The 27,118-nt window shown below is 41.1% G+C and overlaps 2 protein-coding genes across 16 annotated transcripts in view; one reads left to right on the top strand and one right to left on the bottom strand.

Moving 5' to 3' along the window:
* Nucleotides 1-5,640, top strand: part of SH2B3 (SH2B adaptor protein 3) — a 39,891-nt gene extending 34,251 nt beyond the window's left edge. Inside the window, 6 exon segments of the mRNA XM_024758610.1 lie at nt 897-998; nt 1,081-1,172; nt 1,257-1,351; nt 1,450-1,664; nt 1,754-1,925; nt 2,061-5,640. Of these exon segments, the coding sequence (XP_024614378.1) occupies nt 897-998; nt 1,081-1,172; nt 1,257-1,351; nt 1,450-1,664; nt 1,754-1,925; nt 2,061-2,356 (972 nt within the window). The 3' untranslated portion in view covers nt 2,357-5,640.
* ATXN2 (ataxin 2) overlaps nt 1-27,118 on the bottom strand; it is a 131,626-nt gene that overhangs the window by 4,457 nt on the left and 100,051 nt on the right. For 7 of the 15 annotated variants that reach the window (XM_024758600.1, XM_024758596.1, XM_024758599.1 and 4 more), the window contains exons 19-26: nt 20,120-20,304; nt 19,675-19,807; nt 16,013-16,066; nt 10,948-11,093; nt 10,060-10,287; nt 7,683-7,851; nt 5,935-6,074; nt 5,115-5,183 (exon numbers count right to left, since the gene is read on the bottom strand). In XM_024758600.1, the coding sequence (XP_024614368.1) occupies nt 6,037-6,074; nt 7,683-7,851; nt 10,060-10,287; nt 10,948-11,093; nt 16,013-16,066; nt 19,675-19,807; nt 20,120-20,304 (953 nt within the window). In that variant the 3' untranslated portion in view covers nt 5,115-5,183; nt 5,935-6,036. Of the gene's footprint in view, nt 1-5,114; nt 5,184-5,934; nt 7,852-10,059; nt 10,288-10,947; nt 11,094-16,012; nt 16,067-19,674; nt 19,808-20,119; nt 20,305-27,118 lie in introns of those variants that run through there. The other 8 variants (XM_024758606.1, XM_024758608.1, XM_024758593.1 and 5 more) reach the window with 5 other exon arrangements.

The following is a 27,118-nucleotide window of genomic DNA, read 5'->3' on the forward strand; positions in this document are numbered from 1 at the left end:
CCAGGCTCAGTCAGGACCCTTTTGCTGGCAAGAGGGTAGGGGGTCATCTCCCACCCACTCTGAGCCCCGCGTGTGTTGAATGTCATGGAGACTGCTGGGCCCCAGGTTTTGTGTGGGCTTCTGGCTGGCTGTAATTGAGGCCAGCCATGCCAGGCTTTGCCCCTTTGGGCTCATTGGCAAAAGAGCCCCAAGAGCCCATAGCTAAGCTACTCTGCCAACCCCCTCCTTGCCCTAAGACTTGAAGGCAGGACAGATTAGCTAGGTGTGGGGCAAATGACTTTACTTCCAAGATTTGAGTTTCTTCTTTTTAAGATGTGGTGATAGTATCTGCTTCCTAAGGCTGCGGAGGAGCAGAGCTAAAGGTTCAATGATAAAGTCCTGGGCCCCCAGGCAGAGTCAGCCAGCACCATTAGAGGGAACTTGGGTTGGATACCCTCACGTCCACTCTCTGGGTTTACTGCGATGAGGTGGCCAGCAGCCACTGTGACTGGCAAGGGTAGGGGGTTGGGGGGTTTTGCTCCACCAGTGGGAAGAGAAACAGGTGTCAGCCAACAGACTATGTCAGAGCTGGAATGTCCACAGGTCCAGGTGAAGCAGAGGTTGGCCCTTAGGCCACATCGGGTGCTGGGGAGCTCAATGTGTGTGTGTGTGTGTGTTTGTGTGTGTGTTGGGGTCAGGGGAGACGGTGCTGTGGCTACAGGCAGAGGGCCCTCTGCAGGCTCCTGCAAGGCAGAATGCTAGAACGCACTCCAGGCTTGGGGTGCCTGCTCAGCAGCACCATGAGCGTGCACTCAGCAAGCTAGCTAGCCCCTGGGGAGACTGTGGAAAAGGGCAGAGGCCTGGGTGGGTGAAGGGCCATCAGAGACAGGCCTTGAATGTCTGCCTTGGTCTCCTAGAGTTCAAAGCCCAAGCTACAAGCAGCCTGCTCCAGCATCCAGGAGATTCGGCGATGCACACGTCTCGAGATGCCTGACAACCTCTACACCTTTGTGCTGAAGGTGAGTGACAGCTTTCCACACCTGGGAGGAATAGACACAGACCTCAGGGATCCCACCCAGCTCTCCCCTCCCTCCCTGCCAGGTGAAGGATCGGACAGACATCATCTTTGAGGTGGGAGATGAGCAGCAGCTGAACTCATGGATGGCCAAGCTCCGGGAGTGCGCAGGCCAAGGGTGAGACCCTAGGGCCCCACTCCTGGCACAGCTTTTACTGATCCTCCTGACCTACCCAGATTCTTAACCCCAACCCTTCTCCAGCAGACTCAGCACAGACCCAGAGATGCGTATTCCCTCAGCCTTAGAGCCCGGCACATCTAACTCTCCAAGGGGAAGCACAGATTCCTTGAACCAAGGTGAGGGGCCAGGGCCTTTGTCGTCCGGTGTGTCGGAACTCAGCCCGGACGTAAGGCACACACAAAGGATCACCGTCACCTGTCTCCTTCTCTGTCAGGTGCTTCTCCTGGGGGGTTGCTGGATCCAGCCTGCCAGAAAACAGATCACTTCCTGTCCTGCTACCCCTGGTTCCATGGCCCCATCTCCCGAGTGAAGGCAGCTCAGCTGGTTCAGCTGCAGGGTCCTGACGCTCATGGAGTGTTCCTGGTACGGCAGAGTGAGACTCGGCGTGGGGAGTACGTGCTCACGTTCAACTTCCAGGGCATAGCCAAGGTATGGGGTGAGGCAGGTGGGCTGCACCCTGGTCAGGTTCAAGGCCCTTAGGGGCGAATGCCTGAGCCTACTGTCCTCCTCTCCTGCAGCACCTGCGCCTGTCACTGACTGAGCGGGGCCAGTGTCGCGTGCAACACCTCCACTTCCCCTCGGTTGTGGACATGCTCCACCACTTCCAGCGCTCACCCATCCCACTCGAGTGCGGGGCTGCCTGTGACGTCCGGCTGTCCAGCTATGTGGTAGTCGTCTCCCAGCCGCCAGGTGTGACCCTAATGCCCCTTGATAAAGGGGGTGGTGGCACTGGGAACCGAGACCTCGTGTTGTGTCCTTCCAACACTTGCCTCCACCCCGTTAAGACTGACAGTGTGGTCTCTCTCTTGGTCACTTGTCCCCCAGGTTCCTCCAACACTGTCCTGTTTCCTTTCTCCCTCTCTCGCTGGGATTCAGAGCTGGGCCTTCCCCACCTTAGCGCTTCTGGCTGTCCACGGGGGCTCGGCCCAGAGGGTCTCCCAGGCCGGTCCTCTCCCCCAGAGCAGATCTTCCACCTGGTGCCTTCGCCTGAGGAACTGGCCAACAGCCTGCGGCACCTGGAGCCCGAGCCCACCAGTCGAGCCCGGGACTCGGACTATGAAATGGACTCCTCCTCCCGGAGCCACCTGCGGGCCGTAGACAATCAGTACACGCCTCTCTGACAGGCCTCCCAGAGGCCCCTGAGAAGCACAAGCAAGTAGAGATGTGAACTTCTGAATGTAACTTTCTTTCCTTCCTTCCAGAGAGAGATTTAAGGGACACTGTTAACTGTTCATTCCAGTTTGGATGTGACCCTTCAATTAGGCCTGTTAAAGGGCCTCCTAGAAGTTCCATTCTCACCTGGCTTTCTCCTTATTGTTTACAGATGTAGTTCTTGTTCGTGGATGTCGCCAGCTCCTGCCCTGGGTCCCTAGGACCAGGCCCCATCACTCTTAGAGGGGGCAGTGGGGTGAGGGCTGGAGTTGGCAGTGGAAACTTGTTCTCTTTTTCACTGACACTGTCCCAGCTGGCAGACTTTCTACTTGGGGAGGGGGGAGGGGGGCCCATCAGGAAGCCCAAAACACTAACAAGCCCTGGATTCTCCTTTGGTTTTTCCCGTTATAGCTTCAGTCCACGTGGCGGGTCTCCTGTACCCAAGCCACAGGTGACCACACCTATCCTGCTTCGACTCTCAACTTTAGGACAAAGTTCTGGCAGATGGACAAGCTAAAGGTCAAAAATGATTTTAAACATTTTTACCTCAGATTAATTTTTCAAAGGATTCAGGTTTCAAAATTAAACCACTGCTTATTTCATTGCACTGTTTGAACTAATACCCATGCGATTTTTGTAGTCAGAGACAGCTATGCAAATCCTACTTGACCAGTTCCTGGTTCGAGCCAGCATGCCTGGCTTCCCTGTCTATTGCATCCTCAGGACAGTCACCTGTTGCCGAGAAGCCACTGTCCTTCCTAAATGTAGAGAAGTGAAGTGTGTCACCCTTTCAGGGAAATTCAGGCAATTACTGAAATAGGAGGGTGGCAAGGAACAATTCCACCCTGGTGCCTTATGAATAAAAAACTGGATTCTGGTTTACAGCAGCTTTATGGTGAGAGTTAAACTGAGGGGTAAGGGAGGGGCAAGGAAAAAGGAATAAAGGGCTGCTGGGCCCTTTCTAGTAAATCCTTCACCAACAGGGCTGGCTCAGAGCCTCCAAGTGTCTAAAGGCTTATTAAATTATCCCACAAGGTTTTAGGCTCATTCTTTAGCCAAAATGGAAGCTAGGAATCTGGTGCCACAGCTAATGAGAAACTCCTTTAATAGCCCACAATCAGTGTTCTGTTCCAGCAGTAACCACTGCTTCATCTGATGAAGCATGTGTGCATGTATACATAGGCACACATAACCTCTACCATGCAGGGAGGTCCTGCAGTCAAATCTCCATCTATACTTGCCTTTCACAAGTGATACAATCATGGGGGCTGGCTCCTCCCAGAACTTTCATGCAGAGGCTCAGAAACAAGGGAGGCAGTGACCGAGTGGAGTCAGCTGCTTTTGGGTGCGAGCAGAGCCGTTCAGTATAGCCACTGGGCTCCTCGAAGTGGCTTCTAGGAAACTGGGAGTTCAGCACAGCTTAACATTTATACATACATCAGTCAAAAGCTAAAATTAAACCTTGGCCTAGACTAACTACTTGCCTGCCTTATCTGGGGTGAGGCGTGTGTCTGTTCCCTCCAGCCATTCTCCACCCCAAGAGGTCAGAGGTCAGACTTTGGGAGCGGCAGGGAGGTCAGGAGCCACCTCTCTTCCACTTTTAAAACCAACACTTCTGGGACTTCCCTGGTGGTCCAGTGGTAGGGCTCTGTGCTTCCCCTGTAGGGGTCGTGGTTTCCACCCCTGGTCAGGGAACTGAGATCCTGCAAGCTGTGTGGCGTGCCCCTCCCCCCACCTTATATATACAGATAAAACCAACAGTCCTGGGTGTTTTCACAGACAGTAAAGCATAACCAACCCTGATCTAGAGTTGTGGTCTAAGGGCCACATTTTCTACACATCAAGCAGGTCTGATTAATGAATGCTAAGCAAAGTGTAGACCAGGAGTAAGCACTGTTTTGGATTTCTCTTTTACAAGAGAAAGCTCATCATAGAAAGTAAATGCTGACAAGTCACTGGTACAGATTTTCCCCTGTCTGCACAGGAAAGGGGCCAAGCAGACAATGAACCAAACAAGTAAGTTCCCTCCCTCCAACCAGAAGGGTAAACAGACATCTGGGATATGATATCCACAAGCCAGGGGCACTCACTTCTTAGGAGCCGCTCAACATACAATTCTCAGGTAGTGCCAAGAGGCAAGCCAGGCACAGCAAGTCAGCAGCTCTGACCGACTGGCTACAAAGTACAAGCTCAGAATCTGTGACACAGTCATCCACTTCCAGACTGCTTCAGTGTAAAATGTTCAAGAAAAACATTTCTTTACTAAATGTGTCTGAGTTACCAGGACAGCTCAAATACATTCTGACAAAAAGGCCCCTCATGGCCTGGGAAGAAGCGACACTAAGTCAATGCCTTTTCTTTCTGCTAGAGCAGGTTGACCTGGAGGAACGGGGGCAGTGGGTCCCTGGGCTCGATGCTGTCACAGGCAGTGAGGCAGCAACCCTGACGGCTGCAGCCAGCCCACCGCAGTCATAGCACATTCCACCACCCTCTTTCCAGCCTCAATGTGACCACTGCTGGCGGCAAGAGGCCAAGCCAGCAGCCTCTACTGAGAGCCAGACTCTTGAGTGCCAGTTGGAGAGTAAGCATCACAAGCCCTCCAGTTATCTCTAAGTACAGACAACAAGGATAGCTTAACTGCTCCCAGCATCATCACCTCCTTCGCCTGACTTCAATGAACTTTTACAAACTAACAGTCACCAGCACCAAAGAATTAAGTCAACTAACCTGCCTTGAATTTTAGACCAGCAATCCATATGGCTTTATCTGGTATAAATCTTCTGCCTTTGATCATTTCTGGACCGTGTAGGAGAAAGGAATAGCAATCATTAAAATCTTAAACCAGAGAACACTATTTTTACATAACAGTTTCTTAACTTAAAATCAAGGCCTTGAACCCTTCCCTAAGGGTTGCCTTAGATTCCTTTATGCTATTATTCAGGGCTAAGTCTGTTATCACAAATGTCATGTGAACGCTAACATCTCCCACAGGCTAGAGGAACTTGATAGTTTATTATCCACTGACTCTTAACAAGGACACATCTGACATCCAGTGTTTAGCGGAATAAGCAGCACGTTGTAATGACAACACAGAAAATGGATTCATCTTGTATCATTATAGGCAGAAGGTATTTGGCAAATTTGTACGCATTGTTTATGTACTGTATAAGTAACTTATTCTTGAAGAATGCAAATTTTGCTAAAATGTACAAATTGCTACATGTGAATTAAAACAAAGTTTTCAGAATCTTGATTTGGTACCACAGTATTTAAAGGCTCTATCTATCTATTATGACTGTAGTCTCTGCAAAATACTTGCTTTTCCTGTTTGTCCTGCTCCCACAAACTGAAGACATTAACGAATGCTTAGGGGTCTACAGGAGTATGCTATTTTGTACATCGCTGCATCTTTTCAGCCCTCTGGATTTCTTTATTACAGATGTGTGTGTGTCTCCTGCCCCCTACTGGTAAAACAGACAGATCCCTGAATCAGGACAACTTCTGACTAACTCATTTGGGTTCAGGAGATATTAAAAAGGAAGCTTACAGAATCAGCGTCAGGGTGAGGATGTGGACTTTCGGCACTGCCCAACTCTGGCCAGCCTTCCTCCTTCTGAAGCAGACCTCTAGCCACCAAAGAGAACATCTCTCAGTCTTGTCTTTTTCTAGAGATACCTTGAACCAGAACTAAAGGTGAAGAAGAAAAGTCATTTGACAGCTAACCTTCGAGGTATTAAGACAGCAGAGTCAGCCCTCCTGCCCTGATATTCAGTATCCTACAATGGAAATAGCTCATACAAACACACATTAACTTGATATCAGTTTTTAAAACTTTTTTTATTTTTTGATTTTTTTAAAGTTTTTATTTTATATTATCTACAAAGTAAAAGTTCTTCCCTTAACTTAAAACTTGAACCACTGTAGACAGTGATTACTTCATCAAACTTGATTTATAAATAATAATCCGTCAGTTTGACGGTAAGAATTTACTGAACCTTTGTCAAGTTTAGTAAAAGGGCGTTCCAAGTCTTGATTTTTTTTTTTTTTAAGCAGTAATAGCAGCAAGAATCACTCTTGTTACTTCTTTTGCTAGCTGATGTGTTCATGACTTTCAAGGGTCATTAAAAAATAAATAACTTCCAGTTTCAGCAAGCAGAGCTGGGGTACTTGCGGGACTTGGAAACAGCGTATGGAATTATGGAACAGCCCACAAGTTCCTAAATGCCTCTACTCGGTCCAAATATCTTCCACTGCAAGTGAACTGTTAGCATTCCTATTGGATGTTACAAGAAATCAACATATATTTTTTAAAAACAAAATAAATGAAATTCTAGTTTTCTGTGCTTCCAGTTGGTAGAAGCAGTAGAAGGGAGGAGGGAATTTGGCCTTTCGGTTCCTCCAGGGCAGCCTTACAACTGCTGTTGGTGGTGGGCTTGTACTGTAAAAAAGAAAAGTGAATATTTAAACAGAAAACTGGCAACACCGCACATTAGCCTAGTGTCTCTGCAGCACATGTCTGTAAAGCTATCCTTGTGCTACCTGAACAAGACTCAAAATTTAATTCACTCTTTACCCTTCCCACCCCCCTGCATCTGTACCAAAAGGGGGAGAAGGTAGGTGGGTGGGTAGAAACAAACCAGTCAGACATAAAACCATTTCAGATAAAACTCCCAGAAGAATTGTTGCTCATGGGGTACAAAAAAGGCCTTAACATATCCCCTCCCCAAATAATAGCCAAGCACCAATATTGCTTTCAGAATAACAGGTTAGACTGTGAAATATCGCCATGGCCACCATCAAGTATTAGAGCACAATCACGGGGCATTCTCTACCTGTCAGGGCATAGACTGGAGCTAATACTATACTCGAAACCAATCCATACACAGCACTTATCTCATCAGTGGTAGTCTCCAGAGCTACAATCAAACTCTGCCATGGTAGTAACCCCCCACATGTCAGACTGTTGGGACTCAGGAAGGAAAACACTGCCCTGTCCAACCTATCATAACAAGGAAGGCCAACTGAGTCCTAAGCATGCATCAGCTACACAGAATGCTGCTGCTGCTTCTCATCAAGCCAAATCCTGTATACCATCAGAACACACACACACTAGGCTCCCGGAAGCCTCAGGCCCTGACACTGAACTGATCATCACAGTTCCCTACTGTGTACACTCTTGACGGGTCTTGCTAGTTCTCAGATGCGGGGCTTGAAGTGCTGGCCCGGCCTGCCATTCGACCTGTGCGAGCAGAATGCTTTGGGGTGCCCGGCGGCCCCTGCACACACACGCCTCACCTGAAGGGTGCGTCATATAGGGGAAATGCGCTGTTGTCGAGACTGGAATGGGCTGTAGTGCACTTTGAGCGAGGGCGGCCTGGGGACCGCCGGGTGGCTGTGTCGTCATTAGCATCATTGGCGCATGGGCAGTTGGATGAGAAGGAACCATTCCTGACTGTACATGAGCCTGAAACAGAGAGCTCTTTTACGCATACAGGCAACATCTCCAGCTTAAACAACATGTCAACTGTGTCCCTTTCACTGGGTTGGGGCTCTCAGGAAAGGGCAACAGTGGGCCCTCAGGGCCCTTTCTTTCCTCTGGGGACATTCCCTAGTGGATCCGTCAGTTGACCTATAGACATGCTTCACCCTCTAGCAGATCCTGCAAGGCTGAGGGAGCAGGCACCCAGCGAGCCTGGGTAAAAGTCAGGGCTGCAGTGTCCTAGCCTTCAACATTTCTGAGGACTGGATTCTATGTATGGGGCAAGATCTTCACAAAGATCCCTGATCCAAGCGCAGCTTTCTCAAATTAGTAGGAGGCTACCTGCAGTGATGCTTTAGACTCTGGCTTCCATGTGGGGCCTGAATTAGTTTTACAGATAACATCTCTTTCAAGTAAGAAAGCAGATTATTACATTATAAGCAGGGACTGTTAACTTTGTTCTAGGTTCTCTTTGCCTTTCCCCCTCTGCTTCTTGCCTGCTCACCAGCACACCTCAGTGAACAATGGGTCAAGGCAGTCAGAAAAGCCTCTCAGGCCCCTTTGCTCTGCTGAAAGATCCGCTGATAGAGCAGCAGCAGCAGAAGTTGCAGTGAATGGCTCCAGTGAGGTGGGAAGGGGTAATCTAAAATTGTCTGGTCCAGCCCAGTGTCTCTCTGTACCAGGTGATAATGAGTTCAACCTGGTCTCACTGTCAAGTTGGAAAGGTTTTAGTCAGCCCAAATAGCTGGATCGCAGCTCTGCAGGGAATTGGCAGAGCCAGGAAGAGCCCTCGTTTCCTGCCTCCCATGCTGTGCACTGTTCTAGACCAGGATAAGCCTTGAATGAAATGCTGTTTTGACTCTTACATATTCAAAGGGACCCAGGGCATATCTGGGCTTCCCTGCAAATATTAACCTTGTTGCTCTTTCAGCACAAAAGCACAAAAGTGAGGTTTTAGGAACCCCAACTTACATGTAAATTCACATACCTACTTAGCCACCAGCCTCTGTTAGACATCTACAGGCCCCCTGGTCTCATGAAGCTCCTGGTTCAGCCAAACCATGCTGCCCCACACCTGACCAAACCGGCTCCCCTCCCCGCCATCAAAAGCAAATCATCCACTGCAGTGCGCCACACTACAGAACCTACACATTTGCTGGGGAGAATGCCCGAACTTCCCAGAGCTGTGGAACGCTAGTTACAAGGTCGCCTCTGAGAGTTAGCTCCAACTGAGCACCATCTCCAGCCCCACCACGCCAGAGCCTCAGTGGTGCACTGCTTGACATGAAACAGAGTTCAGTGAGGCAGGTTAACTGAGACCCAGAAGAGTTCTGTTATGAAAGCAGCAAAAATAGACAACAAATACAGCCAGTTCACCCTTAACAGCTCTAGGGAGGGCCTAAAAGGACAGTGTTGGAGCCCAACTTCGGTGCAGCTCCTTCTCATTAAGACAATCCAAATTGGCCCTGGATTGCATTGGACTTTTGTCAGCAGCTGATGCAGAAAGCAACCACACCTTTCAACCCTTAGAAGCTTTTGCTGGAGGTGAGCTCCAAAGGGCTTCCAGGGCTGCTCTTTAAGAAAAATGGGAACACCTGGGTGCTTCCAGCTTCAAGTTATACTGCACGAATGTACAAGGCCAAGCCCTTTCAAGAAGTACAACATATGGTCAAAGCGGATATAGGAACAGCCAGGGAAAACAAGTACAGCTATTTCTTAGGAACTCATGTGACTAACGTTCGAGTGGTCAGGCCCAGTGTAGTCACCTCAGAGTTGAGAATTTGAAATCCCATCCTCCTTGCTAGACTCGTGTGTATGTGTGTGTGTGTCTGTGTTGGGGGGGGGAATATATGTATGTATACGTATATATAGCAATGAAGCTATATAAACATAGCAAAGCAGATACAGCAAGGAAAGAATTAGGTTGCATTCCAGAGTCAAAGATATTTTTAAGGTCTCAGTTGGGAAACGTTAAAAGACTGACCAATCAGCAACTTCACTGATCCCATTACAAAACCACACAAACATTCATTTAGGGCCAGATCACATGTATTTGAGTGGAAAAAAGGAGACAAGCAAATGGCATCACACACAGGGGTTCCTGGCTCAAAGAGCAGCTGGCTCTTTGCTGCTTATCTGACAACCTTCGTTTCCTACTTGGTCTTCACAGAAAGTTGGCTAAAGCGGGTTTACCTGAGGTACATGGGCCATGTGGGGTGGATTGGTATAAGCCGGCTGAACATGAGAAGGATGAATCGTAAAGACGGTCTGTTGTGCTGTTGGAAAACTATTCTGTGGCGACTGTGTGTTGGAGGCAGGTGTCATGGAAGGTGGGGTTGGTGCGAGCCCCGCGTGGTAAATGGCTGACTGCTGCTGTGGACTGGCCAGGTGGAGAGCCTGGGCGGCCTGATGCTGATGGTGCTGCAAAGTAACAGGAAAGAATTGAGAAAATTTTCTTTAAGGAAGAGCAGTTTAAGGGTCACACACAAAGCTGAGTTTTGCATATGACAACAGGCTTCCTCTGGGCCTATCTAAGATGAGGGGCAATGGCAGGTACCAGAGAATACACAGGGAGTAGGAGCAGGGCTGGGGTGGGGGTGCCTCCTGTTCACAAACATTCCTGTCTGGGCTGCAAGCCTGATTCTCAGCCTACAAGCCCTCAACCAGCAGTGGTAAAACAGGACTACTGCTCCAGGGGCCTGACAGATGTCAAAGAGCTCCTTAAGTGCCTTCTTAACAAACATGATTAAAGAAGCTAATAGGAAAAAAAAGAAACACCCTCATCATGTAAACATTAGAAATGAGATTTTTAAAAAGTCCCAAGCCAATTCCTTACTTTGTTAGATTTTTCAATATTGGTTAAGTTTCCAGAACTTACCCCATCACCTTATTCTCAATATGTACCTTAAGGTGATTTAAACCTGGGGGCACAGCCTGCAGAGCTGTACACTGGCTCCATGAGGCAGGGCTGCTCGGTGTTTTGATCACGTGGTACCTAGCATCTTGCCTGGCACTGAAGAAAACACTCAATAAACAGAACGATGAAGCAGTTCTGGTGAAGGCCTCTCAGTTCCTCCTTACCTGAACAGGACTGGGTGCAGGATGGCTTCCACCATGTTGGCTTGGCTGCTGTCCAGTGGGGGTGGCTGAAGGCTGAGGATGTGGAGTATGAGGGTGCAAGGTAGCATTAGGGTGCGCATACTGCTGAGCAAGGGAGCCAGTGGAAACTAAAGTGAAAGGAAAAGAAATGTGTGTAATTGACAGGTGTCATGCTCTTAATCGCTCCTCTATGCCTCATCAACTTTCAGCTCATCCACAGTCTTCTTGATGCTCAATGCCTAACCAATCTCTGTATTTGACTCCATTTAAAGCACCCACTTCTTAAAAAAACAAGTGGGAAGTTACTGCTTAACAGTCAGGCTAGCATTTTATTCATATAACATAGCTGTACACATTATATCAAAATCTAATTAAATTTACTTCTAAAACAGTCACTAGGTTTCCTGAAAAGGCAATTGAAAAGCATAGACAGAAACAATTCAAACAATCCCCCGTCTGCGACCTGTCTCTGTCTCTCTGTCTCTCACACACACACATTTAGCTCAAGGCCATCATCTGGCTAACCTCACCATGCTACTGCCCTGGACCTGATGCAGTGTCCCGTGGGCACAGACTCTATCAGGGCTGTAGTAAGGGGCTGGATAAGGTGTGTGGCAAGGTCAGGGCTCTATCTTCAGGGGCAAATGACCACAATCTCTCTCAGCTGATCACAGAAGTCACTCTGCCACTCAGTTCATTCTCTAGGCCTCCCTGCTCAAGATCTGTCACCTTTGCTTTATAAAATCTAGTAAATGGGATTACCTAAACTATGTAGAAAAACGAATTCCCTTCAAAGCATCCTAGCCTTTAAAAAGAATTTTACTAGCTAGAGTAACCTCAAAGGAAATACGATGAGCTAGTTTAAGTAAAAGTGTGTTCATTAAAGCTAAGAACCCAAAGCCAATTCTTTGTGAATCTCAGCACAGACCATACCTTGGCACAAAACAGGGAGATGAGGTATAAATTCATTTGTTCATGTCATCCCCAAACAGCAACTTGAGAATCAAAATCACAAGATGGGTTCATTGCTTCCAGTGACTACTGATAGCACACTGATACAAATCTAAGCATGATGTGGCAATGAGCTGAGGACAATGTTCTCAAGATGTATCTCCTCTTGGAAGTCAATGTGTCAATTCCAGAATAGTTCTTCACATTCTTCATATGGTGTTACATATGGGGGCTGATGGGGAGAAGCAAGCACTGCTTTGGGATCAGGTAGCCTAACAACAGCAGTCTAATAGGCCGGCTGCTGAGAGTTACTAGCATAGATGACTCTGGATGAGTCCAATGTAAATGTTATGCAGAGGGTTAGGCACATGAAACAATTCTATAATGCTTGACATTGTAGGGCCAAGGACCAACATTCCAGCCCAACTGGTTATCTCCTCAACTGTATATGTATCCTTTAAAGAGAGAAGGGTGAGGCAAAGAGCAGTGCTAGGATCACCTGTGCATCCACTGCCAACACCACAGTGGGCATCTATACTAAGTTAACTCCCAGATTAGATTAAACAAAGCATTTTTGTTTATACACTGGGAAAATCCCCTAGCTATAACAGTTAACATACACTGGAACATATTAACAAGGAAAACTGGCAACGTATTCTTTGGGTGTTTTTCAAGAAGTCAGTGACAGTTTTCTGGGACATGGGAAAAATAATGTGCTAACAGCTTTCTTGAGTTTCACAGTCCCATGAATCTATGAAAGTAGTCATTGTCGTTTTTCTAATTCATTGGTTTATTAAAAGGCCATTCTTCACCATCATATTCATTAAGTTAAGCTTCTGACCCCCAAAACTGTCTGGGCACTGACTTAGTCTAAAAGACTTGAGATAAATTTTGAACCCTTGTTCTTGTAAAAATCTTACACTTATTTTTCAAATTTATTTTTAAATAATTAGAACAGCTACATGTAGCTAGTGGCTACTGACTGGACATCATTATTTGTAGCACATTTCCTTCAGCACAGAAAGTTTTATTGAATAGTGATATCTAGAGTCATTCATGCTCCCTTATTTTCAAACCACTTGCATTAAAATCCTCCCTACTATAAATTCTTAAATGTTTCATTTGTAACAATTCTAATCTGTCTGGGGGAAAGCAATTCCCGAATCCAAATTCTATTTATGAGGTTTCATAGAGTACAGAATCTCAGAGTTTCTATTTATTTAACCTTATTTATTCAAGAAACTTTTGTACCAAAAAGTTTTAAATTTCATTTTTAATTACCTTTTAAGCAAAGTATTAAGGAAATAAAAAGTAACAATAATCAACTCTAGCTGGGTGCTATTTTATTAATATTCATACATAAAAAAGCATGGCCATCACAAAGAGAATTACACCCATGAAGTCTCATAATTTATTCATCAATTAGAAAAATATTAAAATCTTGAAATTACTTGGAGAGAATTAAAGATGGAAGTATTTTTTACTATGTATTTTAAAAAGGCATCTCTGTGATAGTTTACCAATACTGAAAGGTTATAAGATAGAGTATTCTAATCTATATGTCATTTGCATTCATAGCATAAATACTTCAAGTAATCCAAGCTGAATGCATCTACATGGGCTTTTGTTTAAAAAAAAACACCCTTTCCCTATCTAAACACCAATAAACTGTAATGCATTATAAGAAAAATTAAGCAGATGTAAACATACATCTACAAATAAAATGTGAGGATGTTTGATTAGAAATATCTTCCTTTGTTCATCATCTTGCTTAAAGATGTTTGCTAAGCAAGTACCTTACCCAGGAATTCTTTGCCCCCTTCAAATATGAAAACTGAGTAGCTAATTGGGGAAAATGTGGAACTTATACACTTTAATAGTAAAAACAACAAAAATATACTTTGGTTCCTTGAAAGGCCAGTTAAGAAGGAGACAAAGACAAGCAGGATAAGAGGGAAATTAAAAGGCTGGGGGGCAGGGGGGAAGGCTGGAAGAGGGGAGGGGGGAGAGAGAGATAAGAGAAAGGAACCAAGATAGAGTAAATGAGGGGAAAAATCTAAGAGAATTAGGGAAAGGGAGAAGTGGAGAGTGAAAGGCAGTAAATTCTGGGCTTTCCTGACCTAAGCCTATCATTTAACTGCTTTTATTATACATGCTCATTAGCTAAAGATTCCAGAGAGGTTAAAAATAAAGTGATTTTTCTTCAAAATTCTGATTTAGCTATCCATCAGTTAAACTTCTATTTATAAAACCTAAGTTGCCTTCATGAAACCTGGATTAGTTCAAGCTCATCAAAGAAATAACTATTTTTTGGGCCAGACCCAGTCCAGAAGTTTCCCGCTCACTGTGTTCCTCGATATAAATGTTTAAAACTCTAATTATGTGATTTGTCAAATCCTCGAAACACTAACCACAATCCAAAAATCATTTCCTAAGCCATGATCTTACTGAAGCCAATGCAGTCCATAGAGATGTGCATTTAATTTAATATAGAAGTTATTAAATTAAACCTAATTTAGTAACTAGGTTTTGTCATTTTTGACCTTGGATGCACAAGATATGAGAGAACACCAGCACAGCAAAACTTTAAAAATGAAACAAAACAAAATCTTCCAACTTTTAAATCTGATCTTAAATTCAGAAAAAAGGAAGTAAAGGAACGTTGAAAACTCTTTAAAAGGGGAATAAAAGGCAACTAGACCAAACAAACCAGGACAAAATGCTTAGAAGGGGGTGGGGGTGGGGTATGAAACAGCAAATTAAATCACAAATAGCCTCCCCACTGTTAGTTTCTTTTAAAAGTACTGATACTCTCTTATAGGGAAAGTTGTGCTAAGGCAGTTAATGCTTAGGTGTGATGATTAAGGACCTTTTAGCTACTTACCAGGAAACTGACTCCAAAACTACTAACAGAGACAGTAAGATGGTGAGGATAACTACATTTGAGACCTCAAACTGAGTACATAATAGAATTACTGACAGTGTCTTTTATACACTATACCACATACATAGTTTCCCTTTAACAGTTATATATACAGCAAGACTCCTTTTTAAAGAGCATCTATTAAAGGATTAAATTTGTTAACATTTCCTAGCACCAAATAAATAGTATGTATGCACTTATTTTTGGATACCAAGTCAAGGCACAATTAATGAAAATTTAAGTCAAAATGTTTTCTAAATGCTTTTTAAAATTTGGCATCTAGTATATTCAGACATTCAGTCATTCTACAATAATTTAAAATTTAGTCTCTAACAAAATTTTAATCCTTAATATCCCCTAGTATATAGTATTTCACATAAAGCGACATATATTATACTGTCATACATTTCTAAAGGACTCCTGCAAGTTAGTGACTTTCCCATCCAAATACCAAAAGCCCATGAATAAGCCTTATTTTTAAATTTCCCTACAAATAGAGAAAACAAACCTTACAAGTTCATTTCCAAAAGCAATCCCTGCTCAGACTTTCTCCATTTAGGAGCAATCATTTACCTTTCCACTGGTGGTGAGAGGGGGCTGGTGTTGCCAAAGACAATCTCTGGTAGCTGCTAGGTCATGCTTTCCTGCTTAAACTCAAGACATCCATGAGGTGTCTGCTACCTGAATATCATACACCTGTAGTCATGCAAAGACTGAAAATACAGAAACGTTCCTCCCCTAGTATTTCAACCCTATTCAATTAAAAATCCTTGTAAGGATAAATGTTTTCTTACCAGGATACTAAAAAAAACCCTAATGTTTTAAGCTTGTGGCTTGCTTTGCGCTTTGTTTTAAAAACGGCTGTTCAGGAAAAGTTTCTCTGAACAAGGAGAGTATTAGGCATTTCCAAAACAGTCACATGTTTGCTTGGTATGCAAAAATTAATTTCTGAAACAACTCAATTTTTAAATTAACTCCAGCTTTCTTAAGCTGGGTTATATTTCCTTTTTAAAAACTCTGAATTATTTTCATATATATATATATATATTTTGTTTTTTAATGATTTTGTCTGGCACAAGGAAAAGATTGCTCAACAAGTCTACTCCCTTAACATGTATTCTTTAAAAAGTGTTTTACTGTTCAATTAAAATTAGTATAAAAAACCCAACTCACTGGCAAAGTAGAAAGAAGGGCTTGTCTCCTTGTTGTATGGTAATTTGGGACATGCTGAATTTGGGAAATAGAAAGGTTAATTAGCCTTTTAAGGTGTGCATTTTCCTAATTTTCTGGAAAGGTTGACATATTTAGTAATTTCTTTTTGTATTCATGCATAACTCATTTTTCTTATTTTACAAGAGATGACAAGCACTTTAAACATCACTACAAAATTAAGTAAGATAGGGCTGAAGCAAAAGACACTTTTCTTCTGTATTGGGTTGTCAAGTACCACATGCTCACTTAGTTAAATGAAAGGAATAAAGTTATTATCTAATAAAAAGACCAACATTGCATTCCACTGAACAACCTTGATATAAATAATGTACCAAAACAAAATAATATTTACCAAGTTTAATTTAAAAGACTAATCTAATTTTGCAAATCATTAATAGAAATGTCACCTTACACCTTATTCTGTAAGGTGTTTACTAGGCATCTGGTAATGGATCCAAAAATTCAGAAACAATAATATTAAACAAGGGTACAATATCATTTCTTATTAAACTGTCTACATAAAGGTGTGTGCGTGTGTGTGTGTGTGAGTACACTTGTAAGGATATGCACCAAAATGTTAACCGGTGATTGTAAGGGAGAAGATTAATAGGTGCATTTTAAATCTTTTTGCCTACTGTATTTTCGAATTTATCCGCATTAAACTACCAAAAATAAACCAAAAAAAGGATTCTGGATTTAACTCTTTCTGAATAGAGAAAATTTCATTATTACTGTTTCTAAAAGGGAAAACAAAGTTAGATGAATGAAACAAAATGAGATGAATTATAAGACCAGATGTTAAGGAAACAAAGAGTAACTTATTAGGAGGAAGAGGGCAGAGGCAATGATGAAAGTGAAGTTAAAGTTAAGGTCAAAGAGATGAAGTTTGTGATTAAAGTCCTTCCTAAGATATCTAGAAAGAGTACAAGGTCAACAATTCTTAGAATGTATCTCCTAATAATTTAAATGTTCAGTGATCTGTTAGCATATTTATATATAATACACCGAAAAATTAAAAAACAATAACCAGCCTTTCATCTTGTAGTCATTTCTATTCGCAAAGGCTTTTGCTATGACCATAACAATTAATGAATGACAAAAAGGTGACATATAATTGTCATTAACATCTGGGTGCATATTCTTTTGTTTGCATTAAAAGTTTAAAAAAATCTAGATAGGATGTAGCTTAAGAATAAATAGAATTCATACTCAAACTATCTGGTTCCTTTTGGAATATAAAATATAAACTGTTCAAGGGAAATGAAAATAAAATTAGCATTTCTATGCAAGTTTTGTCTTACAGTTTAAAATAACGTATTTAAAATTTGTCTATATTCAGCATAATTGTATTTGGAAGATCTAAAATAACTGAAATAAATTATTGAAGAATTAATGAACTTGCTACAGCAGATTAAATTATGGCTTATTGTGGTAAAGAACAAACCAATTCATTTCCCAGTGTTCTCTTTAGGGTATGAAGTATCCAAAACAGAACCAGCAACAATCATACCAAATCTACAGCTTTGCCCCTAGCTGCCCTCATCAACACACATCAATGAAATATAATGCAATCTGTGTAAACTGCAGGAGAGTAATTCAGATTTGGTTGAGCAACTTTCTCCTGGTATCAAAGAACTAGCTTTGATGACTAATTCATTCTAGATTTCACTGGACATTAGGTCTAGTATTTTGTTTCTTTGCAATATTTACTATTTACCCACACTTGAATGGACTTCAGGGTCCAAGATCAACTGCTTTTCAAATGGAAATATTCTGGGAAGGTAGTTATAAAAACCATTAGTGCCTCAAATACAGTATTTACTGTACTGGCTGTTTCAAACCAATGAACATCCAATCAGCAGACAAAGTCAGATGTTGGTAGTGAGTGAATATACACTGAGGAGAAAGATTCTGCTTGACATCGCAGTATTACTACAATGTCTCAAAGGTGTGGGCACACAAACAGCTATTCTCTAAAAGCAATGGAAATTTTAGCTCAAGTTTCAGATCTTATTCCAAGGGGAGTATCCCAGAAAATGGGAAAAAAGAAATGTTTTTTCCATTTGTTACGTCAAGATGTATTCAGAAATGTATAATAAACAATCATAATAAACTGTGTCACCTAAGACTTTAGCAAACTGGAAAATTATTGCAATGTATACAAATTGCATAAAAGTTAGTGTGATAAATCAGTGGTGCCTTTTCACACATACTTAGTCCTGGTTAAGACAACTAAAGACAAGCCAATGATAGGAGATCACAACCAAAATCATAAGCCAAATCAGTATGTCAATCTTTCAATTAAATTATAGATGGGCTTCTTGAAAGAAATGTTTTTCAAAATTGGAGCAATCACATCATTTTGATTTAAAGAGCATAGTCAACAAGAGAAAATTTTAAGTGCGGAAAATTAAGATCTGACAAGTATTTTATTAAAATAAAAGCCTTTAATCATGTAAAATTCCTATCATTTGTGAACCAGTGGTAAAGCAGCATGCCTCCAGAAAGAAAACATTAGCAGTGGGTTCCCGGTGACAAGAATGATTGTTGCTGCCTGAGTCCTATATTCCTATAAACCTACAAAATGTTATAAACTGTTATCTAAAGTTAAAAAAAAAATGAAAGCCTTTATATTCTTATTAGTCACTCAAAAAGTTGAAAGAGGTTTAAAAAATGAAATGTCCTTGTAGTTACATGTAATATTAATTTCATTTTCATAGTGGTTCACTTTTCAATTGTATGAATAAACTTAAATTTCTCTCCCTCTCCAAAAAACTGAAATGCCAATGGGAAAACCTAAATGACAGTACAGGAGTTCTCAGAAAAGTTCAAAACAAAAGTTAGATCTTAATAAAACTGGTACTAATTAAAGGTGCATTTTGAAAAACATAATATAAAATGACCCATTAATTCTATATTACAAAATATAAGTGGAAATCTTATTTTAAATTCTAACATTGAAAACAATATTAATACTTTAGACAGTTGCAAAGCTGACTTACACAAAGTTCTCCGGCCACAAAACTAAGATGGTAATTTTAGCTTATTACTCAGATATATCGTTTAATTTTATATAGAATACTTTTCATTTTCATTTTATCACTGTATACTCATTTAAAGTATGAATCTGTCAAAAGCAGATCTAATATTACACAATTCTGACCACCTGAAATACAGCATGATGCAGAAACATAGTAGCATTGTAACAAATAGCAATAAAATATGCAATGTCAGTGACCCCCAGAGTAAGGAGTGAAGCAGAATGTTTTCTTGCTTTCATTACGGTAAAACTTTCTTGCATGCCTTAGGAAGGGTATACCAAATGATGTTACTGATGAGGAAGAAGAGAAAGATACCTTTCTCCACAAAAGATGCTTTTACACACATTATTACATTTTAGTTAAAGAGAGACAATGGAACAGAGAGAAATTTCAAAGTAGAAATGATCTGCCCAGACTTATAGAGCAGGTCGGAGAGAGAAATGGATTCATCTTTTCTTTAGATTCTTGACCCTCAATGTCATAAAAGGCAGAGTTATTCTTAAACAGAGCATCTTTTCAGAGCTTAAAAACACAGTAAGAATAGTCACACACATTGAAAAAGACAAACAAACTGCTTCCTACCATACATCGCATGCGTCTGCTCATGAGCCCCGTATTGAGTTGCTGAAGAAGATACTAAACCAGGCTGGGCATGTGTTGGTGGTGCCATCATTCTAGCATTACCCTGTATTACAGGACTATAGACATGAGGATGCTGTGTTCAAACAAAAAATAAAGAAAAAAACATTAAAGTACCAGATATAGTCAAGTAGATTTTAATTATGTCTTAATTCCATGGTTTCCAGAAACAACTCCTAAATCCTTATTTGGCTAGAAAGGATTTAGCCTTTGAAACACTTACACTGATCAGCAACTTTCTATTAGGTTAAAAAGGACCCCCAAATCCTTAGCTGCCTACCCCACCGTTAACGCATAGCACAAAATATAAAGGAAAAACCCCTTTACCATACTAAAAGTTACTTCAATGGAACAACAATTAAGAGTTATTAGGTCATATCAGGCTTACCTGAGACTGATAATGTGGCACATGCTGAACAAGAGGCTGATTTGGAAACTGCTGAGGACTATAGGCAACATACTGTGTGGAATAAGCTGGTGGGGTGGCCACAATTGGTGGGCCTGCTGCTGAGGCTGGGTGCATCATGGTACTCTGATGATGTTGGTCTTGCCGTTGTTGGGGCATATTTGGTACTGCAGGAAAAAACGACGTAATATTAGAACACAGCAGCTCCTTATTAGCATAAAATACACGAACATGGTCCATAAGGCTCTGCATTGATTGGGTCAAAGCCTACCTCTCCAATGCCATGTTATACCACACCCATCCCCCTTCAGCCACTATGGGCTGTTTTCCTATCATATATGCTATTCCTCAGCCTCAAACCCCAATCCCCTACTGCCAGGTTGGAAAATTTTTACTTGTCCATCAAGTGTCAGCTTGAAAGCAACATTCTCAGAGAGATACTAAGTGATGACCCCCAGACTTCATCAAGTCCCTGTAATTACAAGACTCTTACAGCACTATGAAACAACATTTCCCTCATACTTCTCATATACACTCTGTTTGAGACACTGAATTATGCCATTGCTAGAGAAGGGCACTGGATTTTATTCAAAGGAAAACAAAAGTACAACAAAAAAGCCAAAACAGACCCAACACTTACCTTAACTCCATCTTTCTAAACTTCTTACCACTGAACTCTTGCTTTTTCAAACATAGCATCACATACTACCATGTAGCGCTTTTAAAAAATTGTAATAGCTCTTTTAAAACATTACTTTTTGTCTTTTATTACTCCACACAAATTTCTGCCTGTAATCTGCTCCATTAAAGCTCTAGTTAACAATTTAGCTCAACTGTCATCTCCTCTGTATCGTCTTTCCCAGTCCCCCACAAAAGCGCTAGCTGCATGCTCTGTGTACCTTTTCCTCACATGTTTATTACAGCACTGACTGTTGTCTGTGATGGGTTTATGGTGCTATGTTAACCAAGCCACTTGAGGGAAGAAGTTGTGAACCACTGCTTACAGCAAGACACAAAGAATGTGTAACTTCATATGTTCACAAAATCATCAAAACTGACTACACAGGTAACTGCTAATGTAGAGACAGAATTTGTCTTTTTTAAAAAAATATTTGAAGTTTTTTGCTAAAAATTTAATGACTGCTGCTGATACTTAGGAGAGCTAGTTACACACTGTGTTATCTAGTCAGAAAAGCAAACTTGAAAACAGAGAAAACCAATTAGGTAATATTGTTCTGAATTTAATCTTGAGAGTCCCTCATATTGAAAAAGCACAGCCTTCTAGTAAAGAAAAGCCACCCAAAACTCAAATATCATTTTTATCACATGAAAGTTTGTCTAATTAAGCTAAATAAGCTTAACTTACTATCACTATTTCTTTTCATACTTTACAACCCTCACATATTAAATTTTTTTTCCAAAAAGCCAGTCAAGTTACAGATTTTTAAAAATAAAAAATTCTAGTTAATAAAAACAATGCTTGGGACTTCCCTGGGGGCTCAGTAGTTAAGAATTCGCCTGCCAATGCAGGGGACACACGTTCGAGCCCTGGTCCAGGAAGATTCCCACATGCCGTGGAGCAACTAAGCCTGTGCGCCACAACTACTGAGCCCGTGCTCTAGGGCCTGCGAGCCGCAACTACTGAACCCATGTGCTGCAGCTACTGAAGCCTGCACACCTAGAGCCCATGCCCCGCAACAAGAGAAGCCACCACAATGAGAAGACTGCGCGCAGCAACGAAGACACAACACAGCCAAAAACTAAAAATTAAAAAACAAAACAAACAATGCTTGAACAAAACCTTAAAAGATAAAATATACAGAGATATACCTGGTTTTATGGTTGTATTACCCCCCACCCACCCAAACTGAATCTACCCTAATCTTAAACCACAGTTTAGACTGGCCATACTTCAGCTATTTCTTTACATCAATGGTTTTCAACTGGGAGCAATTTTGCCTTTCAAGGGGCATTTGGCAACATCTGGAGACATTTTTGGTTGTCACAATTAGAGAAGGGGAGGATACTACTAGCATCTAATGGGTAGAGGCCAGGGATGCTAATAAACATCCTATAATGCACAGACCCCACCCCAGTCTAACCCCCCACACAAAGAATATCTGTCCCAAAATGTTCCTGACTTCAGCATATTTTCAAATACAACTAAATTTTTCTCACAGGACGCAAAAACGGTAACGCTGCATTACGTACCAAGAAGACAAAGAGGTGGTTTTGTGCAAAAAGGCACTACTATCATGAAGGAAAGATATGCCTTATATGATCTACGGCTGCATTTCAGAAGCAAGTCCTTAATTTTCCCTGTTATTTGAAGAGTAAAGCCGCAGGATATAAGATTAACATAAAGATGGCAAATAGCCTTCATATACATAGAAGATGCAATGGAAAAGATGAACCCACTCTACATTAACAATAAAAAAAGAAAATACCTAAGGCAAAAACTGAAGAAACACATAAAACTTTTAAGAGAAACTTAAAAATACTACTGACAGGGCTTCCCTGGTGGTGCAGTGGTTAAGAATCTGCTTGCCAATGCAGGGAACACAGGTTCAAGCCCTGGCCCGGGAAGATCCCACATGCCGCGGAGCAAGTAAGCCCGTGCGCCACAACTACGGAGCCCACGTGCCACAACTACTGAAGCCCATGTGCCTAGAGCCTGTGCTCCACAACAAGAGAAGCCACAACAATGAGAAGCCTGTGCACCGCAATGAAGAGTAGCCCCTGCTTGCTGCAACTATAAAAAGCCCGTGCACAGCAATGAAGACCCAACACAGCCAAAAATAAAAACCAATAAATTAAAAAAAGAAACAAACAAACAAACAAAACAACTACTAAAGGTAGAGAAGCAGATTTAAACAAGCAGAAAGGCATCATTTGTTCATGGATAGGAAGACAATATAAAGATAGCAATTCTCCTCTAAGTTAATTTCTAAATTATATATTTATAAATTTAATGTAGTTCTAATGAAAATCCCAATTGGCAAACTGAATATTAAAACCCAGGAGTTCATTCTAATAGAACAACAACAAACCCTCACTGGTCAACCTTTAGGGATAATAGGAAACCAACTCATTATTTTGAGAACTGCCCTGAAATGATGGGCAGTTTAGCTGCCTTTCTATCACAAACTGTACCTCATGGTAACCAAATAGTTTGACAAGGTAAAGTTTTTCTTTATAGAAATAGTCCAGCTGATAATTGAAAAAGAGATGACAGAATGAGAATGCCGTTTTGCAATCCTTAATGAAATAATGAATCTAGCGCTAGACAGTGATTGTCAGTGCTGCCAAAACAAACAGAGAAGAGCTGGTATGAAACATTATCCTGGATAGATAAGGCAGCCAAGTTACTCCTACTATCCAGGAAAAAAAAAAGAGACAGAGGTAAGACACTGACTCCTAATAAAAGTACACACATCATCTATGAAACATTCCAGGTTAAGTTTTAAAAAATACAAACTAATCTTTCTTATCTACAATCAGTTCACAAGGATTACAGGGGACAGAGGAACACTTTAAACAATATCACAGGGACACAATCCATGAAATTCAGATGGTGGGAAAGAATACAGGACAAAACAAATTAGATTTAAATAAGATAGAAACGGAAAAAACTAAGAAGAAACCTATAAGAGAGTTAACATTAAGAGAGAGAAACCAATCAAATGAAAAGTGTGGATTCTGGATTGTGGCTCAACAAGCCAACTATTAAGAAAAATTCATAAGACAGTAAGAAAAACTTGTGCTCTACACATTTGATAGGAAGAAATAACTGCTATTTTTTTTAGGTGTGAAAAACTGTATTTTAACTATGGTTTAAAAAAAGAGTCCACAACTCTATGAGGGTATGAATGAACAAAACATGTCTTTGAAACCGTCATAATAAAAATTTACCACAACATAAAACAATTTTAAAAAATGACTTAAACATGATAAACAAATGCAATTTGTAAATCTCATTTGGATCCTAACTGGAACAAATTAACCGTAAAAAAATATATACTTTAAAAATAGCCACAGAAATTTGAGGATAAAAGGGAATTACTGTTAAGTCTTTTGGGTGTGGTAACGGTATAGTAATGTTTTATGTTTGTTTTTAAAAGACCCCTTATCTTTAAGAATTTTAAAATAAAGTATTTACAAATAAAATGGTGTATCCAGGACATGCTTCAAAACAATCTGAGAGGAGAGAGGTCCTGTAGATGAAACAAACTGGCCATGAGTTTCTTTCTTTTTTAAAAAAAAATAAATTTATTTATTTATTTTCTTTTTGGCTGCATTGGGTCTTCATTGCTGCGCGTGGGCATTCTGTGGTTGCAGCAAGGAGGGGCTACTCTTTGTTGTGGTGGGCAGGCCTCTCACTGCGGTGGCTTCTCTTGTTGCGGAGCACAGGCTCTAGGCTCATGGGCTTCAGCAGTTGCAGCACACAGGCTCAGTAGTTGTGGCTCGTGGGCTCTAGAGTGCAGGCTCAGTAGTTCTGGCGCACAGGTTTAGTTGCTCCACAGCATGTGGGATCTTCCCGGACCAGGGCTTGAACCTGTGTCCCCTGCATTGGCAGGCGGATTCTTAACCACTGCGCCACCAGGGAAGTCCTGGCCATGAGTTTCTAACTATTAAAGCTGACTGATGAGTACTTTTACATAATTGTACTAGTCTAACTGCTTACTTGTATATGTTTGAAATTTTCAGTAATAAAAACGTTCTTAAATGCCAACTGATTTTATTTTTTTAGTAGTCAACCTGAATATCAAGTTCATATGGAAAAATAAACAAGAAAGAAAAAAGTCAAGAAAACCTGAGCGGGGCGGGTGGGGGGGAATCAATGTTGGGAGTGGATGGATGGGAAAGTAGTCTTAACAGACAAACAGTTTAACAGAATGGAACAGAAAATCCAGATATAGATTTAACTACACATGGACACTTAATATATGATGAAAATGGCATTTCATATCAGTCTGTTCTCTGATCATAATGGAATGAAAAATAAAAAACCTAAATATTTGGAAATTAAAAACACACTACTACCACAACATAATAAAGGCCATATATGACAAAACCACAGCCAACATTGTTCTCAATGGTGAAAAACTGAAACCATTTCCACTAAGATCAGGAACAAGACAAGGTTGCCACTGTTATTCGACATAGTTTTGGAAGTTTTAGCCACAGCAATCAGAGAAGAAAAAGAAATAAAAAGAATCCAAACTGGAAAAGGAGAAGTAAAACTGTCACTGTTTGCAGATGACATGATACTATACATAGAGAATCCTAAAGATGCTACCAGAAAACTACCAGAGCTAATCAATGAATCTGGTAAAGTAGCAGGATACAAAATTAATGCACAGAAATCTCTTCCATTCCTATACACTAACGACAAAAAATCTGAACGAGAAATTAAGGAAACAATTCCATTTATCATTGCAACAAAAAATAAAATACCTAGGAATAAACATTCCTATGGAGACAAAAGACCGGTATGCAGAAAACTATAAGACACTGATGAAAGAAATCAAAGATGACACAAACAGATGGAGAGATATACCATGTTCTTGGATTGGAAGAATCAATATTGTGAAAATGACAATACTACCCAAAGCAATCTACAGATTCAATGCAATCCCTATCAAATTACCAGTGGCATTTTTTACAGAACTAGAACAAAAAATCTTAAAATTTATATGGAGACACAAAAGACCACAAATAGCCAAAGCAGTGTTGAGGGAAAAAAAACAGAGCTGGTGGAATCAGACTCCCTGACTTTAGACTATACTACAAAGCTACAGTAATCAAGACAATATGGTACTGGCACAAAAACAGAAATATAGATCAATGGAACAGGATAGATAAACTCATGCACATATGGTCACCTTATCTTTGATAAAGGAGGCAAGGATATACAATGGTGAAAAGACAGTCTCTTCAATAAGTGGTGCTGGGAAAACTGGACAGCTACATGTAAAAGAATGAAATAAGAACACTCCCTAACACCATATACAAAAATAAACTCAAACTGGATTACAGACCTAAATGTAAGGCCAGACACTATAAAACTCTTAGAGGAAAATATAGGCAGAACACTCTATGACATAAATCATAGCAAGATCCTTAATGACCCACCTCCTAGAGAAATGGAAATAAAAACAAAATAAAACAAATGGGATGTAATGAAACTTCAAAGCTTTTGCACAGCAAAGGAAACCATGAACAAGATGAAAAGACAACCCTCAGAATGGGAGAAAATATTTGCAAAAGAAGCAACTGACAAACGATTAATCTCCAAAATATATAAACAACTCATGCAGCTCAATATCAAAAAGACAAACAACCCAATCCAAACATGGGCAGAAAACATTTCTCCAAAGAAGATACACAGATTTCCAACAAACATGTGAAAGGATGCTCAACATCACTAATCATTAGAGAAATGCAAATCAAAACTACAATGAGGTATCACCAGTCAGAATGGCCATCACACCAGTCAGAATGGCCATCATCAAAAAATCTACAAACAATAAATGCTGGAGAGGGTGTGGAGAAAAGGGAACCCTCTTGCACTGTTGATGGGAATGTAAATTGATACAGCCACTATGGAGAACAGTATGGAGGTTCCTTAAAAAACTAAAAATAGAACTACCATGTGACCCAGCAATCCCACTACTGGGCATATACCCTGAGGAAAACCATAATTCAAAAAGAGTCATGTACCACAATGTTCACTGCAGCACTATTTACAATAGCCAGGACATGGAAGCAACCTAAGTGTCCATCAACAGATGCATGGATAAAGAAGATGTGGCACATATATACAATGGAATATTACTCAGCCATAAAAAGAAATGAAACTGAGTTATCTGTAGTGAGGTGGATGGACCTAGAGTCTGTCATACAGAGTGTAGTAAGTCAGAAAGAGAAAAACAAATACCGTACGCTAACACATATATATGGAATCTAAAAAAAAAAAAA

Source organism: Neophocaena asiaeorientalis, unplaced genomic scaffold (assembly GCF_003031525.2).
Source record: "Neophocaena asiaeorientalis asiaeorientalis breed wild unplaced genomic scaffold, Neophocaena_asiaeorientalis_V1.1 scaffold77, whole genome shotgun sequence".
Taxonomy (NCBI): Eukaryota; Metazoa; Chordata; class Mammalia; order Artiodactyla; family Phocoenidae; genus Neophocaena; species Neophocaena asiaeorientalis.